Genomic DNA, 20,531 nt, shown 5'->3' with positions numbered 1-20,531 from the left:
TGAATACATTGTATTAATTTTGGTATATTTTTTAAAGTGCATATATTTATATTTTCAAGAACTTTTGATATTTATCAATTAAAATCTCATTAATTTTACATGATGTATCGCACAATCACGACTTTTTCGCTCGTGCTGCTATTAAAGATAACACATTTACGACTAGACCTTTTGTATTTATTATTAATGATTTCGCTAAAATTATTTTTTCATATGTAGATTCTAAAATAATTTTCTGATGAAGCCATATGTCTAGATATTCCACATAATGCGTATAATTTTTCTTCAATTGTAGAACATTTATTAACTAAAATTAAATATACCTCTTTTTTTTAAGAATAATTAATACCTTGTATATACTACGAACGTAATTATTTCTGACGTACATGCTCCAACATACGATTTTCTCAACTTGTAAACGTTTTTTAATATCTTCTGTAATATTAAGTTTATTTGCAAGTTTATTTTTTGTAAGTATTTCTAAATTACCAGAAATTTTTATAAAATTTTTTGATCTAAAGTTTTCATATCGTTTAATAATTTTTTGTATATCAAGTTTTTTAAATGCAACTACAGATTTAACAGTTCTTTTTAGATAATATTGTTTATTATAGAGCCATTTTTTATTAGGATCTATTAGGTGTACAAAAAAGTACAGTTCTGAGCTTTTTTTTGTAAAATTCAATCTTTATTCAAAAACAAAAAAATATTAATCAGCGAAATATTCCCCGTTTGCATCAACGACCTTTTGCCATCTTTCGGGTAGCTTGCGAATTCCTTGATGATAGAAGCTCACCGGCTTCGAAGCGATAAAGTCATCAATGCATTTTCGTATCTCTTCAAATCTCACGAAATGTGTATTAGCCAAATGATGCTGCAGCGACCGGAATAGTAATCGAAAAGCGCCATGTCTGGACTATACGTCGCGTGCGGGAGAAGTTCCCAGCCTAACGCAAAGATATGGTCCTGAGTCGCTTTCGCAACATGTGATCGAGCATTGTCATGAAGCAAGATCACTTTACGACGTCCTTGGCCAGTAAATGGCCTCTTTTCTTCTAATGCATCGCTCAAATTGGTCAATTGTTGTTGATAGCCATGATTGTTTCACCCGGTTGTAACAACTCGTAATACAACACACCTTTCCAATCCCACCAGATACAGAGCAAGACCTTCTTGGCGTGGATATTGGGCTTTAGCGTCGATGTCGAAGGTTGACCAGGATCAACCCATGATTTTCTACGTTTAGGGTTATCATAAAGAATCCACTTTTCATTGCCTGTAATGATTTTGTGCAAAAAATCTTTTTTCCGGAACTTTGAAAGCAAAGTGAGTGCAGTTACGCCGACGATTTTTGTTGTCTTCGGACAATTTATGCGGAACCTATCTGCCTTCCTTCTGAACCTTTCCCATCGTATGTAAACGTACGGAAATGGTTTGCTGCGTAACGCCAAGCTGTTCTGCAAGCTCCTTTTCAGTTTGCGCAGAATTTATATCCAGCAGTGCTTGCAATTCGTCCATTTCAATCTTTTGAAGGCGTCCAGCACGCGGTTCATCTTCAAGACTGAAATCTCTTTGGCGAATTTTTGATACCATCTTTTACATGTAGTATGACTTACAGCATTCTCTCCATATGCAGCACAAATCATTGCAGTGGCTTCAGCAGCATTTTTCTTTTTCTTCAGATGAAACCCGAAATGGATGGAAAATCGAATATGCTCTTTTATTATTGCCATCGTGAACACTACTTATTTTTGAGGTTATGTGCATCAAACGCCAAACCGTATGGCATTTTAGAAGGCCAAATGTCAACGCTTTAAAACCGCAAAAGGGCAGGAAGGTATATAAAATTTAAATTGTTATTTCGGTTGTATGAAATCTAAAGCTCAGAACTTTTTTGTACACCTAATAAAACTTTTTGTTTATATTGTTCGAATTATTTATTTATAATGTGGCGGTCACCGCCACTCCGACCCATCGTCAAGCGCGCCGGCGTGCGCCACCGCGCTGCCGCGCGCCGACACTGTGGGTCCGCGCACGGGAGTAACTCACGCGCTCGCCACGAGATGGCCAGCCATTCGAACATCCACTCGTGCGCGGAAAGCAACATCGCCGCTATATAAGAGTGGCCAGCACCACCGTTCGACACTACCCCTCAGTGCGCACTGGGGCCCGCACACGGCTTAAGTAGCGCTGAGGACTGACCGCTTGCGGTCATTATACGGCCTTTTTTGCAGCTGGCGTTACCGACCACTAATAGGTCGTATTCCCCCCTCAGTGGCCGCGCACGCCATCGAGGATTTCCTCCGCCCTCCGACGCGGCCGTGCACGTCGTGCCTCCTCTCGCCTGAGTTCTCTTCAGCGGCCGTACACGCCGTTGAGCGAGACTCTCGGCACCTCTGCCGAGAGGCAACCGAACGAGCCGCTGCCTCCGATACTGGAGGAGAGCCACACCGCGGAGACGACACCGGAGTACGCCGCCCGGGGACCAGGACTCCGCCACCACGTCGGGACCACCTCTTCACCGCCGCCGACCTCGCAGCCGCATCCGCCCGTGCCCGAGCAATCTGCTGGCAGCCATCATCGCGGGGAGGCCTACCCCCGCCGTCAGGACCAGCACTGAGCGAACTTCCCGGCTGGGAGGACAGCGAGACATCCCGGCACCGCCGCATCCCGGACCGTCGGCGACTTCGCGCCGGCCAGAGCCTGCGGCAAGGGGCAACCAATGTCCCCCGGCCTCCAGGCAAGAGCAGCTGATCGAGCTATTCGGCGCCCTCTCGACATCGTCATCCTCGGCTGACAGCCACGCGTCAGGGCCAGCGTCGCGGACACCACCGCGCCCGAGCTCAGCCCCACGGACTTGCCCGCCTACGCCGGGCCGTACCATTAGCTTCCCGGCCTGTAGGGGCCCACTCAGCGAGCCGTCAACTCCGCAACGGGCGAGGATCTCACCGCAGATTGCGGCGCATCACTGCCCGCCTGCTCCAAGCTTCCCCGGACAGCGTCCTGAACCCACCGGACATCCGTGGCGCCTCATTCCACTAGATCTAGGGAGTATCGTCACAGGAACGCCCCGACGAGACCACCGGCCGGCTTCCTATCACGTCGCCTCTCAGACTAAGGCCTCGTAGCCCGCCGGAAGCGTGCTGACAACTCGCGCCAGGACCGCTCACCACGGTGGGGCTGGTGCCCGCGAGAGACGAGCACAGCGCTTCCGCGAGGAACCTCGCGATCCAGCCACCTCGAGCCGCACGCCGAACACGCGGGGAACATAAACCTCCGCGCCACGCTCTTGATGTCTTCGTTCATCTTTTGTACTCTTACCATGAAAAATATATAATGTATATTTGAAGACTGCCTTATTCTGGGAACCTGCACGTAAACCTTCATTTCCCTCTCGAGCCTGTCGCCCTCTTCCGCTTTGCCTGAGCGAGAGCTGACAGCGAGCTGGTTGCACCGGATCTATTAGAACATCACTACTACATCACGACAACCTGTATTGGCAACGATTGCCCATTGCAGATACTAAACTATTACATTGGTGGATGGACACTCGAACCACCATAATAACATAACGCATGCATTTTTGTTCACATATTTTTAAACGATTGTTTGCATATCGTTGTCGATCTTTAATATGATTATGTTCAACATTTTCTTGATATCGACATCGTTTTTTAGCACGATTAACTTCCAAATTTTCTTCGTATCGGTATCGCTTTTTAGCATGATTATCTATTAGATTTTTATATTATATAGGCAGCGCTTTTTAGCACGTCTACTTTCCAAACATTCTTTATCTTTGGTAATATACTTTTTTTCACTTTGACGTGTTGAGCGCATATGCTCTAGCTTCTCTGTCTTTAATTACTGCTAATGGCAATACTTTTATTACAGCACTATGTGAATCTTGAGGAAAATGTTCAATTATATTAGTTTCTAAAATTTTTATTAAATGTAAGCGCATTAACTATGATTATATTTTACCTTTTCTGGTTTAATATTAAATAACAATGAAACTGCAAAAGCTATTGCGAAAACATCGCAATCATTGCTATTTGGTTGACATTGCACAACAGGAAACTTAACTGCACTATTTTTTTCAAAGTTATATGTTGAAAATAATCTTTTTAAGAATTGTTCATGATGTATATGTAATTTTGTACCATTTAATGAATCATATATAAAAATATTTTTAGTATCATAGTAACTACCTAATGTCCATTATATGGATTAGATAAACTGTGTAATATTTGTATATGTTTTTTATTTATCAATATAGATTGTATTGTTTCGAGACATTGTATTCGTCATGTTTCAACAAGTGTATATTCAGAATAATTTTGTAATAGATGATGGAAATGTTCCACATGTATGTCTGTCAATCATTCACCATTAATAATTATATTTTTATCTATAGGCATTAAAGTCATAAGTTTTTGTGAATAAACATGTTTTCTCTCTTTAAGCTAAATTAATTATACTATATATAATCAACGATTATGGCAGCCGTTATACAGCATTAAGTAGAAAATTAAGGCAGCCGTTATACAGCGCCGAAGCTGATATATAATATTATTTTGCTTTATCTGATTTGACCTGTAAAAGAAAAATATTTATGTAATATAATTCATTTATTATTATAAAATGATTTAATGATTCATCGTCAAATTTCTTATTTAATAATTTATCAATTAATATTGTTTAATTTATTTTCCTTTTTTAAAATTATTTTGAATTATATTAAATGATTGTAAATATGACATCATACTTATTATATTGGATCACTTAAAATCAACTTGAATAACACTCATAGTTTTGGAAATAGAAAAAAATGTTTAAAGTAAAAATAATACCAATGACCAATTGATTTATCTCATTATTCTGTGCATAAAAGTATTAAGATACGAAAAATTAATTATTTAATATTTTATATTTTATGTTAAATATGATAAAATATAAAATATTTCATCAACTACAGATTTTTCGATAACTTTACCATTGCATGAAGCCCTCTTCGATAATAAATAATTTTTAATTCCAGTATTTCTTTTTATCTTCAACCTATAGGTGTTATTTAGATAGCCAATATTAAGTGACCATGTATCGCAAATAGAATACTTGAAATTATGAAATTTGTCCAATGAATCATTTCAAAAGTTAATAACAGAACATATATATATATATATATATATATATATATATATATATATATTTACAACAAATTTTTCAAATGATGTAAAACAATACTGCTACTGTTTACAGACAGGCAGTGTGCAGTAGATTTAAAAAATTACAATAAACGAAATGTATTATTAAATAATTATAAAATTAAGTTAAACAAATTTATATTATTTTTCAAAGAAAATTAAAGCTACTATCACTTGGGTTAGAAGACTTTTCAATATAAAAAAATACGTATCACTTTGATTTTACACAATAAGCAAAATGTATTATTAAATAAAAAAAGAAAATTATTATATACATATATGTATTAAGATAAAATGAAAGCTATTATCATTTGAATTGGGAACATATTATTTGAATTGAGTTAAACAAATTTATATTATTATTTTTAAAAAAAAATTAAAGCTACTATCATATGAGTTAGAAGATTCTTTAATTGAAATAAAAAGATACGTAACACTTTGTACGTAATATTAAATTATTTCTTTATAGCGTTATTTTAAAATTAAAATATCAAGTTGCCGAATTAGATGCTTATTCTAGATTTAGTAGAAATTCGAATTTATATGCCGACCTGTCGACCATCAAGAATAAACTTATGTTAAAAACTAGTACTCTGGCATATGTAACATTAAATTATTCCTTTTTTAAGTTTATTTCAAATAATCTAATCGTCGAGTCAAGTACTTCTTCCGTTTAACAAAAATTCAAGCTTATATGCCAGTTAATCTGTCATCAGCTAGAGTAAACTCTTAGAATTTCTGTCAAACGGAACAAGCACCTGATTTGGCGACTTGATATCTTAAAATAACAAAGGAATAATTTAATACCACATATGTCGGAGCATCTTATTTTTTAACATAAGTTTATTCTTGCTGATTAACAGATCGATATTGTACCTGTATTTAAGTTCGAATTTCTAACAAATGGAATAAGTTCGATTTATTTATTTATTTATTTATTTATTTATTTATTTATTTAAAATCACATATGCCGAAGCATCTAATTCTTTAACATAAATTTACTTTTGCACATTACATGTGCACTTGGCAACTTTTTTTACTTTTTTAATTAAAAAAAAATCATTTTGATATATTATTGATATACTATAATATATTATTTATGCAGATTAAACTTTGCTGCTACTTAATTTGGCTTATGGCTTATATTTATATTTGGTTAATTGCTTGTAAAAAAATCTGTAAAAGTAAAAAATAATGATTTAATTGATTTAAAATAGAACTTTATAAATTTATATCTTTAAACGAATTAAAACTCAAATTATATAACTCTAACTACGTGCCGTTATAAAATATATATATATATATATATATATATTTATATATCTTTATATGTATATATTCATACTTTTTTTTTAAATAGATATTATAAATCTTTTTAAATATATTTTTTTAAATATATTTTTTAATTATTGCACTGTCTGTCACTTTTTACACACTTATCAATTATGATTTATACTTTGAATGATTGATATTTTGAATGTTTCTGTTATATTCAATTGATATTATGATTATATAAAGTTACTAGATTTAATATAGTTTATATTAGGCGCGAAGATTCTGCCTCGCCGAGTAAAACATGTTTTTTTATTCAAGTTATTTCTTAATATATCTCGATTTACATATATATATATATATATATATATATATATATATATATATATACTTGTGTTTATTCTTACGTCCACGTGAAAGACGATATTATTATTTATCCGAATATTTTTCGTAATACATGTTACCGTAAAAGATTATTATATTACAGGGGGATTTTCTAATAAATATTAATTATTGATTTCGAAATCTTCCGGAACTATTAAAGATCACTGAATAATGTAGTTTTTATTATATTTTGAACAAAATATACTTTATTTCTTTTCAGTTTTCTATTCCTGATACATAAAATAAGTATTTTTTTTCTATAATTCTTATAAACAAATTTATTACAATTTTGACATCTTGTACTGTATTTCGTATCAGCGTACCAGGTGTATGCATAAGTTTTTTCCGGTTTTTTTAGTAAAAAAAGACACGTAATTTTCAAGGGAAATTAATTTTTTTTTTATTCAAAATATTGGCCATCGGCTTCTACACATTTCGCTCATCTTTCAGGTAATTTATGAATACCATGCCAGAAAAACTGCTTGTCTTTTGCGGCAAACCATTCGTCGAGCCATTTTCCAACTTCCTCGAAATTGCTGAAGTGCTGCTCTGCGAGCGCGTGCCCCATTGATGCGAAGAGATGATAGTCAGATGGCGCCAGGTCTGGGGAGTACGGCGGGTACGGAAGGATGTCCCATCCAAGCGATTTCAAGGTGTCTTTCACTGGTTTTGCTGTGTGAGACGACGCATTGTCGTGTAACAAAATCACTTTGCCATGTCTTCTGGCCCATTCCGGTCGTCTTTCGATTAATGCGTGGTTTAAATTAATCATTTGTTGGCGATAGCGTTGTGTATTAACGGTTTCGCCGGGCTTCAAGAGTTCATAATACACAATACCGCTCTGGTCCCACCAGACACAGAGCATGGTCTTCTTGCCGAAGCGATTTGGCCTTGGTATTGATGGACCGGCTTCGCCAGGTGAAAGCCACGATTTTTTCCGCTTCGGGTTTTCAAAATAAATCCATTTTTTGTCACCCGTCACAATTCGATACAAAAATGATTTCCTTTCGTGGCGTTGAAGCAGCATTTCACAAGTGACTTTGCGATTTTCCATTTGACGTTCATTCAAATCGTGGGACCCATTTACCGAGTTTATTGATCTTTCCCATTGCTCGTAAACGTCTGCTGATTGTTTCTTGTGATACATGTAATGCTTCTGCTAATTGCCGTTGAGTTTGAGTTGGGTCATCATCCAATAACTCCTACAATTGCTTGTCTTCGCATTTTTGTGGTCTACCAGAGCGCTCATTGTCTTTCACATTGAAATCACCACTTTTAAATTGTCGAAACCATGTCTCATATGTTCTAATCGATGGAGCGTGTTCACCATATGAACCTTTCTACCAGCAAACGATGACTTTCAACAGCCTTTTTCTTTTGATTAAATAAAAAAAGCAATGCGTGCCGCAAATGTTCTTTTTCAGGCACAAAACTCGACATGATCACTGAACGATAAAACAAAGACGCTAGTTTTTGACGGACTCAACTTGTGTGTGTTTGTAGTTTTAAATGTCAGACGAACAAAATGATGTATGTGTCAAATTAATACACTGCGTACTTTTCGCTGGCGACATCTTTTAGTTAAACCGGAAAAAACTTATGCATACACCTGGTAAATCTAACATTTACGCAAATATATCATTTTCGCGAGGGTGTTTTAAACATCATCATTTTTATAATATAAAATTATAATTATTGACTTTAAGTTCGTGCTAATTGTATATCTAACGTGTAAATATAAGTACATATTATTATCTTTCATCTTTATAAGATTATTTCTTTTTATTTTATTGGATTATAAGTTAGCGTCATTTTGTGACATTACATTTTTGTATCAATTAAAAATTTATTTATTTTTTGATATAAAAATTTTTTTTATAAACACATACATAAATTTCTTATACATAGTTTCACTGTCGTAAGGTTTGATGTATGTATTTAATGAGATTAAAAGTTAGTTTACTTCACTATAGTATGGTAATTGTATATATTAGATTAAAAGTTGGCATCAATTTTAATTGAAATATCACATCTTTTGAACCAAAATAAAATAGATGTCTTGTATGATTTAAATGTCAAAAGATTTTTTTATGTAATCTCATTAAATACTGTTATACTGTTGCATAATTTCCATAAAAATGTTTTTAATGCCAGAAAAAAAGAACAAACCTCGGATAGTGAACATAGTGCAACATTAATAATACTGACAGTACAAATGACAACAGAAACCATATTAATATATTTATTTAAAAAATGGCCGAGTAGCAAACGGAGGTAAGATAATATTTCTTAATATAATTTAATTATTTGCATTATTTTTATTATTTCTTAATATATTTTTTAATATTATTTACATATATTGATTATATATTATATATCTAATAAATATTATTCAAATTTATAGATGGAAATAAATTTCAGCATCGAGTTCGAAAATTCGTTGCTGCGGCAGAGGCAGCAGATTATAATGTTGCCGTCGCTCTCTCTCTCTCTCTCTCTCTCTCTCTCTCTCTCTCTCTCTCTCTCTCTCTCTCTCTCTCTCTCTCTCTCTCTCTCTCTCTCGATGAGAAGACGTGTGTCACATCGCTCCGTCAAAATAGTGAATTTTCGTGCGTAAATAGTGGGAAAAGACGTAAAATAAGTATTTCGAGTTATGTCGCCGTAGATCGAGGATGGATATGAAAGTTATCTAGCCGGGATACGGCGATCTGTGGATGTGAGCAGTGAATTTATTATTTGAGACATTGAAGTCTCACAAGACAGTAGACATTATACGTGGACACAATAGTGCTGACGTGTGAAAGTGGGTCACAGGTGACTGATCGCTTATGCTGATACTAGCGGTTTTGGCCGGTAATTATCAGCATGGACGACGAATATGCAGAGTATCGATGCTCGGCATGTAGGAAGGCAATTAAGAGCAGAGTCGTTAAATGTAAAAATTGCCCAAAGCTTTTTTACCATCCAGGATGTGTAAATAAGCATAAAATTATCGACAGAAATCAAGAGTACGTGCCGTGTAAAGGCCCATTTGAGGAATTTTTAACTGATAGTGAGAAAGCTCCGGCACCGGCAGGGAGAGATAGGACATCATCTACAGGATCTACAGGATCTACAGGAGTGTTCACAACATCGAGCAGTGGAAATAAAGGGTCAAGCATTGATATAAAAATAGACTGGATTATAAGAACTGTGAAAGAAATAAAAGATGAAGCGATGCGTAAAAATGAAATTAAAATAATGATTAAAGAAGTAGTTCAAGAAGAATTAGGAAGTGTTAAACAAGAGATGGAAAACTTGAAGAAAATGATACAGGGAATAGAGTATGGATCGAAGGGAGGAACGCAAAGAAGCTACAGTGAAGCGGTTAAAGAAAAGAAGAAAGAGAGTCTTATAATTGTTAAACCGAAATTGCAACAGGAAAGTGAAGACACGAAAAAAGTGATAAAAGAGAAGGTAGATATAAAGAATATGGCAATGGGAGTAACAAAATTAAAAAGAAGCAAAGGAGTAGTAATCATGGGATGTGAAACTGGAGAGGAGGTAAAAAAGTTGAAAGAGACAGTTCAAGCTAAACTGGGAGAGAATTACAAAGTGACGGAGTCTAAATCGAAACCAAAAATAAAAATTATTAATATAAATTTAGAAGAGATGAACTTAGATGATAATGAGCTTATAAATACGATAAAGAAGCAGAATAAAATAGATACAGTAAATATGCGAATTGTGAAGAGAATGGTCAAAGTAAAGAATAACGATCAAAGAAGAGGAAATGAAGAAGGATCAATAACAATGGAAGTAGATGAAGAGACACACGAGATGATATTGCAGAAAACAAAACTAAATGTAGGATGGAAGAAGTGTCCTGCATTTAATCACATCAGTGTCAAAAGGTGTTTTAAGTGCTGGGGATATTTTCATATTGCCGAAAATTGTAAGAGAGAAGAAACATGCTGCAAATGCGCGGGGAATCATAGCTCGCGTGTCTGTACAGCGACAGAGAAGAAATGTGTGAACTGTATGTTCAAAAATCGAACATACAATTTGAAGATAAATGATGATCATGAAGCTATCAGCCGAGAATGTCCGACTTTTAAGAGGGCGTTACAGGAAGAGAAGAGGAGAGCAGGCTGGGAGGAGAAGTAGCAACTACAGAAGAAAGAAGAAATTATACTGTATACAAATGCGCAGAGTTTGATAGCGCATAAGGATGAGATTCAACATCAGATTATGAAAAAAATAAATCCTGCGTTCTTAGCATTATCGGAAACCAGATTGACCGAGGATATTGAAGACAGTGAAGTGAACGTTTCTGGTTATAATATGACTAGATGTAATGCTGAGAATAGAAATACAGGAGGCGTTGTTCTATATGTAAGGAATGATATTATTTACGAAACGGTGTTAGTACAAAAATTAGAATCGAATTGTTGGTGTGTCGCGGTAGAAGTGAAAGATAAATTATATAAAGGAGTGATAATGGTAATATATCACTCACCAAGCGCATCGCACGGGGATTTCATGAGATTTTTCGAGGATATAGTAGAGGAATTAGTAATAAAAGGTGAATGCATGGTAATAGGAGATTTTAATATAGATCTTATGATGGACTCGTTTTATGCGAAGAAATTGCAAACGGCAATGTTAAGCTTGGGTATGAAACAGTATGTTAACGAACCGACGAGAATCACGAAAGATAGTCAAACAATTATAGATCTAATCTTTGCTAATAGTAATAAAAAAGTAATTCATGAACCCAAAATTACGGACCACGCGTGGCTGGAAGTTGAGGTGAGTGTGAATAAAATTGAAAGTAAATTTAGAGAGTTTAGCGCTAGGAATTACAAAGAGTTTGATGAAGGTGAATTTGTTATGCTAGTAAAAAATAAATTACAGGAAAGCCAGGGATGGCAGTGTGTATGTATGGGTGTGAGTGAGAGAGCAGAAAAATTTGTTAATAGTATAGTAAATGCGTTAGATGTAATGGCACCGAAGAGGAAAATTAGAATTCCGAAAGTATGGGAAGGGAAAAAATGGTTCTCAGATGTAATAAGAGAGGCTGCGGATAAAAGGGATGAGGCATTTAGGCAAGCAGTGTACGCCGATACAGAACAAAGCTGGTTGCAATTTAAAGTTAATAGGAATGCAGTAGTAAAACTAATCAGGTCGAAAAAGAAAGAATATTATGAAAATATGATAGATTTTAATAAGGATAATCCTTCGACTATGTGGAAAACTTTAAAAGAAATTATTAGAGGCGAGCCAGTATGTGCTAAAGAAATAAAAGATATAGATTTTGAAATATTAGATAACATAGATTATAGTACAATAGGGTGCAATATAGCGGATAAATTTAACTTATATTATATACAGAGTATTAATAGTATAATAAAATTTATAATAGAGGATCAGTCTACAGGCGCAGGTAAAAGAATTATCTATGCTATAGAAAATATGGTAACTATGGAAAATTTTGAGGGAATCACGGTAGAGCATTTAGAAAAAATTATTAAAGGACTGCCAAATAAGAAAGGCACGGAAGAGGGAATAACTAGTAATATATTAAAAGCAACGTTTTGCGTAATAAAAGAGGAATTTGTTGATATAATAAATAACTCCCTGAGAGATGGTTGCTGTCCAGAAAGTTGGAAAACGTCCACAATAATACCGATTCCAAAAGTAGATAAAGCCAAGAAGGCGAGTGATTTTAGGCCTATTAATGTGTTACCTATATTTGAGAAAGTGTTAGAATTGGTAGTAAAAGAGCAAAAGGTATTTGGAAGGTATTTGGAAAATAATAGGATTATAACTGAACATCAATCGGGCTTTAGAAAACACTATTCATGTGAAACAGCGATTCAGACTATTGTTGACGAATGGAAACTGATAGTCAGTGAAAGGAGAATGGTAGGAGTAATTTTCATGGATCTGAAGCGAGCGTTTGAAACGATAGATAGGGAAAGATTATTAGGAAAATTATATCAATATGGAATCAGAGGAAAAGTCCTTGAATGGTTAAACTCATATCTAAAGAATAGAACACAGCAGGTGCGATTTAATAATAAATGGTCAAAATTAATGACAACGGAATATGGAGTTCCACAGGGATCTGTATTGGGACCTTTGTTATTTATACTTTATATAAACGATATAATCAAAGTCTGTCCAGAAGAATGTAAGATAAAAATGTTTGCCGATGATACTTTAATATATGTGGAGGGAGAAAGTAGCGCAGAATTAGAAAGAAAAATGAATACGGTGTTTGTTATAGTAGAAAAGTGGATGAATATAAATAAATTAAAAATGAATGCAGGGAAAACGAAATACATGATAGTTAGAAGTATAAGAAAAGAGCTAAGAGGTAATATTTCGTTGAAATGCTTGGATGGAACTGAGATAGTGCGTGTGGAAACGATGAAGTATCTAGGTATAATTATTGACGATAGACTTCGATTCAACGACCACTGTGATTATATGCTAAAGAAAATAGGGAAAAAAACGAGTTTTCTCAATAGAATAGGTAGTTCTATATCGGCTTACACCAGATGCACGGTATACAAGACAATTATAGCTCCTCATTTTGAGTATTGTGCGACGTTGTTGATTGACATGGGTGAAACGCAGTTAAGCAAACTACAAAAAGCGCAAAACCGAGCTATGAGAGTCATACTGCAGTGTAATAAATATACCAAGGTGGAACATATGCTGCAAACGCTGCAGTTTATGTCCATAAGACAGAGGCTATATTATAATGTGTGTACGTTTATCTTTAAGGTTGTGAATAACATGCTACCGGAACAATTAAAAGATCAATTAGAGCTAGTGGGGAGTAAAAATGATAGACAAACGCGACAAACCGGAGATATTATAATAAGATTTCGTAGAACAAGGAGTGCACAAAAAAGTATGTTCTACGAAGGAGTAAAAATGTACAACGCGTTGCCAGCCACAATGAAAAGATGTGATAAACTAGAAATGTTTAAGCGAATGTTAAAAGAGCATATATTAAGTATAATTTAAGTGTGTATCATGTATTTGCAAAATAGCTGAGAAAGCTAAATAAAGTCTAATCAATCAATCAATCAATCTCTCTCTCTCTCTCTCTCTCTCCCTCCATCTCTCTCTCTCTCTCTCTCTCTCTCTCTCTCTCTCTCTCTCTCTCTCTCTCTCTCTCTCTCTCTCTCTCTCTCTCTCTCTCTCTCTCTCTCTCTCTCTCTCTCTCTCTCTCTCTCTCTCTCCATCTCTCTCTCTCTCTCTCTCTCTCTCTCTCTCTCTCTCTCTCGATGAGAAGACGTGTGTCACATCGCTCCGTCAAAGTAGTGAGTTTTCATGCGTAATTAGTGGGAAAAGACGTAAAATAAATGTTTCGAGTTATGTCGCCGTAGATCGAGGATGGATATGAAAATTATCTAGTCGGGATACGGCGATCTGTGGATGTGAGCAGTAAATTTATTATTCGGGACATCGAAGTATCACAAGACAGTAGACATTATACGTGGACACAATAGTGCTGACGTGTGAAAGTGAATCACAGGTGACTGATTGCTTACGCTGATACTAACGGTTTCGGCCGGTAATTATCAGCATGGACGACGAATATGCAGAGTATCGATGCTCGGCATGTAGGAAGGCAATTAAGAGCAGAGTCGTTAAATGTAAAAATTGCCCAAAGCTTTTTTACCATCCAGGATGTGTAAATAAGCATAAAATTATCGACAGAAACCAAGAGTACGTGCCGTGTAAAGGCCCATTTGAGGAATTTTTAACTGATAGTGAGAAAGCTCCGGCACCGACAGAGAGAGATAGGACATCATCTACAGGATCTACAGGATCTACAGGAGCGTTTACAACACCGAGCAGTGGAAATAAAGGGTCAAGCATTGATATAAAAATAGACTGGATTATAAGAACTGTGAAAGAAATAAAAGATGAAGCGGTACATAAAAATGAAATTAAAATAATGATTAAAGAAGTAGTTCAAGAAGAATTAGGAAGTGTTAAAGAAGAGATGGAAAACTTGAAGAAAATAATACAGGGAATAGAGTATGAATCGAAGGGAGGAACGCAAAGAAGCTACAGTGAAGCGGTTAAAGAAAAGAAGAAAGAGAGTCTTATAATTGTTAAACCGAAATTGCAACAGGAGAGTGAAGACACGAAAAAAGTGATAAAAGAGAAGGTAGATATAAAGAATATGGCAATGAGAGTAACAAAATTAAAAAAAGGAAGCAAAGGAGTAGTAATTATGGGATGTAAAACTGGAGAGGAGGTAAAAAAGTTGAAAGAGACAGTTCAAGCTAAACTGGGAGAGAATTACAAAGTGACAGAGTCTAAATCGAAACCAAAGATAAAAATTATTAATATAAATTTAGAAGAGATGAACTTAGATGATAATGAGCTTATAAATACGATAAAGAAGCAGAATAAAATAGATACAGTAAATATGCGAATTGTGAAGAGAATGGTCAAAGTAAAGAATAACGATCAAAGAAGAGGAAATGAAGAAGGATCAATAATAATAGAAGTAGATGAAGAGACACACGAGATGATATTGCAGAAAGCAAAACTAAATGTAGGATGGAAGAAGTGTCCTGCATTTAATCACATCAGTGTCAAAAGATGTTTTAAGTGCTGGGGATATTTTCATATTGCGGAAAATTGTAAGAGAGAAGAAACATGCTGCAAATGCGCGGGGAATCATAGCTCGCGTGTCTGTACAGCGACAGAGAAGAAATGTGTGAACTGTATGTTCAAAAATCGAACATACAATTTGAAGATAAATGACGACATGAAGCTATCAGCCGAGAATGTCCGACTTTTAAGAGGGCGTTACAGGAAGAGAAGAAGAGAGCAGGCTGAGAAGAGAAATAGCAACTACAGAAGAAAGAAGAAATCATACTGTATACAAATGCGCAGAGTTTGATAGCGCATAAGGATGAGATTCAACATCAGGTTATGAAGAAAATAAATCCTGCGTTCTTAGCATTATCGGAGACCAGATTGACCGAGGATATTGAAGACAGTGAAGTGAACGTTTCTGGTTATAATATGATTAGATGTAATGCTGAGAATAGAAATACAGGAGGCGTTGTTCTATATGTAAGGAATGATATTATTTACGAGACGGTGTTAGTACAAAAATTAGAATCGGTGTGTTGGTGTGTCGCGGTAGAAGTGAAAAATAAATTATATAAAGGAGTGATAATAGTAACATATCACTCACCAAGCGCATCGCACGGGGATTTCATGAGATTTTTCGAGGATATAGTAGAGGAGTTAGTAATAAAGGGTGAATGCATAATAATAGGAGATTTTAATATAGATCTTATGACGGACTCGTTTTATGCGAAGAAATTGCAAACGGTAATGTAAGCTTGGGTATGAAATAGTATGTTAACGAACCGACGAGAATCACGAAAGACAGTCAAACAATTATAGATTTAATCTTCGCTAATAGTAATAAAAGAGTGCAAGTAATTCATGAACCCAAAATTATGGACCACGCGTGGCTGGAAGTTGAGTTGAGTGTGAATAAAATTGAAAGTAAATATAGAGAATTTAGCGCTAGGAATTACAAAGAGTTTGATGAAGGTGAATTTGTTATGTTAGTAAAAAATAAATTACAGGAAAGCCAGGGATGGCAGTGTGTATGTATGGGTATGAGTGAGAGAGCAGAAAAATTTGTCAAATAGTATAGTAAATGCGTTAGATGTAATGGCACCGAAGAGGAAATTTAGAATTCCGAAAGTATGGGAAGGGAAAAAATGGTTCTCAGATGAAATAAGAGAGGCTGCGGATAAAAGGGATGAGGCATTTAGGCAAGCAGTGTACGCCGATACAGAACAAAGCTGGTTGCAATTTAAAGTTAATAGAAATGCAGTAGTAAAACTAATCAGGACGAAAAAGAAAGAATATTATGAAAATATGATAGATTTTAATAAGGAAAATCCTGCGACTATGTGGAAAACTTTAAAAGAAATTATTAGAGGCGAGCCAGTATGTGCAAAAGAAATAAAAGATATAGATTTTGAAATATTAGATAACATAGATTATAGTACAATAGTGTGTAATATAGCGGATAAATTTAACTTATATTATATACAGAGTATTAATAGTATAATAAAATCTATAATAGAGGATCAGTCTACAGGCGCAGGTAAAAGAATTATCTATGCTATAGAAAATATGGAAACTATGGAAAATTTTGAGGGAATCATGGTAGAGCATCTAGAGAAAATTATTAAAGGTCTGTCAAATAAGAAAGGCACGGAAGAGGGAATAACTAGTGATATATTAAAAGCAACGTTTTGCGTAATAAAAGAGGAATTTGTTGATATAATAAATAACTCCCTGAGAGATGGCTGCTGTCCAGATAGTTGGAAAACGTCTACAATAATACCGATTCCAAAAGTAGATAAAGCCAAGAAGGCGAGTGAATTTAGGCCTATTAATGTTACCTATATTTGAGAAAGTGTTAGAATTGGTAGTAAAAGAGCAAATTGAAAGATATTTGGAAAATAATAGTATTATAACTGAACATCAATCGGGCTTTAGAAAACACTATTCATGTGAAACAGCGATTCAAACTATTGTTGACGAATGGAAACTGATAGTCAGTGAAAGGAGAATGGTGGGGGTAATTTTCATGGATCTGAAGCGAGCGTTTGAAACGATAGATAGGGAAAGATTATTAGGGAAATTATATCAATATGGAATCAGAGGAAAGGTCCTTGAATGGTTAAATTCATATCTAAAGGATATAACACAGCAGGTGCGATTTAATAATAAATGGTCAAAATTAATGGCAACGGAATATGGAGTTCCACAGGGATTTGTATTGGGACCTTTGTTATTTATACTTTATATAAACGATATAATCAAAGTCTGTCCAGAAGAATATAAGATAAAATGTTTGCGGATGATACTTTAATATATGTGGAGGGAGAAAGTAGCGCAGAATTAGAAAGAAAAATGAATACGGTATTTGTTATAGTAGAAAAGTGGATGAATATAAATAAATTAAAAATGAATGCAGGGAAAACGAAATACATGATAGTTAAAAGTATATGATGAAGTATCTAGGTATAATTATTGACGATAGACTTCGATTCAAAGACCACTGTGATTATATGCTAAAGAAAATATGGAAAAAAACGAGTTTTCTCAATAGAATAGGTAGTTCCATATCGGCTTATACAGATGCACGGTATATAAGACAATCATAGCTCCTCATTTTGAATATTGTGCGACGTTGTTGATTGACATGGGTGAAACGCAGTTAAGCAAATTGCAAAAAGCGCAAAACCGAGCTATGAGAATCATACTGCAGTGTAATAAATATACCAAGGTGGAACATATGCTGCAAACGCTGCAGTTTATGTCCATAAGACAGAGGCTATATTATAATGTGTGTACGTTTATCTTTAAGGTTGTGAATAACACGCTACCGGAACAATTAAAAGATCAATTAGAACTAGTGGGGAGTAAAAATGATAGACAAACGCGACAAACCGGAGATATTATAATAAGATTTCGTAGAACAAGGAGTGCACAAAAAAGTATGTTCTACGAAGGAGTAAAAATAGTACAACGCGTTGTCAGCCAAAATGAAAAGATGTGAAAAGCTAGAAATGTTTAAGCGAATGTTAAAAGAGCATATATTAAGTATAATTTAAGTGTGTATCATGTATTTGCAAAATAGCTGAGAAAGCTAAATAAAGTCTAATCAATCTAATCAATCAATCCCTCCCTCCCTCTCCCTCCCCCCCTCCCTCCTTTCTCCCCCTTCCCCATCTGTCTAATATAATAAATATATTGTTTTATAACATACTATAATTAAATATTTTATTTTATTTTGCAGAAAGAAAACCTACGGGAAGACAAGCCGGCGTTCGAAGGCAGCAAGAAAACTTTATAAGATTTTTATTCCAACTCTCCACTGTCCCTATTTATTGGGGCAGAGGAAGAAGAGGAAGAAGAGGAAAAAGAGAAAGAAGAGAAGGAAGAGGAACAACCAATTTTTATTAAATTTATATTAAATAAAAATTAATTTATGTTACACGTTATTTGTTATTATATGTGTTATATGTTATATGTTATTTATGTTATTTATGTAATAATTGTCAATAAATGTTAATAATTTAATTATTAATTTTGGAAAATAAAATAAATTAAATTAATTAATTAAATTAATTAAATTAAAGCCAGAAGATAATAAATATTTTATGGTAATTGATAATATTAAAATTAATTAGTTATGATTCTATTTTCATTTTTAAATTAATAAAAAAAATATAACTAATATAAATGTAATGTTATATATGTATTAGTTTATATTAATGTAATTTTTTATATATATTTATATAAGAATGGGTTTTGTAAAAATATAATACATTTGTTGTCAATAATTTGTTGTCTAATAATTTAATTTATTGTAAAAATCTAATTCTATTTTTATTTCTATTTCTTATTCTATTTCTTCAATGTATTATATATTATATTACAATATTACTTATTATTATATGTGACACACGTTATATCTTCTTTTATATTAATCAATACGTACAAATACGTTTTACACGAAGAGCAAAGGAAATACGTTTCACACGGACATAGACATATCAAATCAACAAAATGAGCGCTGCAAGAGCTGTCATACAGAGACGTTCATTAGCGCTTCTTGCGACAGAAAAAGGAGAGTCATGGTCGACGACGACCAGGACATTTCTTAAACTTACTAATTTGAACTTTGCGTCACGATTGCGTCGCGGTATCTCAGTTTATAGAACACGGAGAAAAAAAATAAAAACACTCTTCTGATATAATTTGATACTCAGCTATCGATTAAGCGTAGTTAAAACTTAATCGGGGTCTTTGCAGTCATTGCTGAGATATAAAAATGTAAAGTTCATCCCGGGGTCTTGCATAAATAGAGCCACGGACATCTCGCCGCCGTTCTACGCGAACTTCGCTGCGCGTGAACTTGACGTCGAGACATTATCCGTGTCTCTTAATATTCAAAAACCAATATGATAGGCATTCAAATCAGTAAATAATGAGTTTCACATAAAGTTGTCAAGAAATATACTTCACCTTTTTTTAGGATTAATATTTCTTTAATACATCCAAAAAGCGGCAAATTGTTTCTTTTTTCATTACAAACTTTAAGACATACTAATAAATCGAGTTGAAACTCAACATCATTTACTTTTACAGCATTGGTGCTAAATACAGAATCATTATCAATATATACCAAACCACGTAAGTATATACGACTTTGGCATGTTTATACTGAGACTGTTTTTCTATTAAGTGTCTCAGTTCGAAAAATTGTAGCATTTCCTCTTCCCCATCTTGCACTTTGAGAGCATTGAACAACTTTTATTAATATTTTAAGAGGATTAAAATTGTGAACAGTTTGAGTTCTTATTTTAATTTCATAATGTTTGACCTCATAATACAGTTGTATAGCTGAAGAGATCCTGACCATAAAATGCAATCTGGATAATGATGGAACTTATTTATCATATGTATACCAGGAAAAGTTTCTTAAATTTTTCAAGGAAATCTTTAATAAGAGCTCTTACATAAGATATAAGAGAAATTGCAATTTTTGATGAAAACACTATTTCCATGATTCTGAGCAAATAAAGAATCTGTAAGAATTAGACG

The 20,531-nt window shown here is 34.4% G+C and overlaps 1 protein-coding gene and 1 pseudogene across 1 annotated transcript; both read left to right on the top strand.

Annotated features, from left to right (window-relative positions):
• The first annotated feature begins 9,411 nt into the window (after positions 1-9,411).
• Positions 9,412-13,949, top strand: LOC148936958 (uncharacterized). Its single transcript, XM_089075444.1, has 2 exons — positions 9,412-11,003; positions 11,430-13,949. The coding sequence occupies exons 1-2, from the start codon at positions 9,729-9,731 to the stop codon at positions 13,881-13,883; spliced, it is 3,729 nt and encodes a 1,242-aa protein (XP_088931570.1). The 5' UTR covers positions 9,412-9,728; the 3' UTR covers positions 13,884-13,949.
• Positions 13,950-14,037: 88 nt separating this feature from the next.
• Positions 14,038-18,594, top strand: LOC148936957 (uncharacterized; annotated as a pseudogene).
• Positions 18,595-20,531: the final 1,937 nt, after the last annotated feature.

The sequence above is a fragment of the Pogonomyrmex barbatus genome, unplaced genomic scaffold (assembly GCF_055798465.1).
Source record: "Pogonomyrmex barbatus isolate J1 unplaced genomic scaffold, ASM5579846v1 scaffold19, whole genome shotgun sequence".
Classification (NCBI taxonomy): Eukaryota; Metazoa; Arthropoda; class Insecta; order Hymenoptera; family Formicidae; genus Pogonomyrmex; species Pogonomyrmex barbatus.
This window is presented reverse-complemented; position numbering and strand designations above follow the sequence as displayed.

Bases quoted from the DNA above. Each gene is read 5' to 3' on its own strand.
- LOC148936958 (XM_089075444.1), top strand. From the start codon at position 9,729: ATGGACGACGAATATGCAGAGTATCGATGCTCGGCATGTAGGAAGGCA. The intron at 11,004-11,429 runs AAGTAGCAACTA...GTAATAAAAGGT, and splicing joins GGAGAGCAGGCTGGGAGGAG to GAATGCATGGTAATAGGAGA.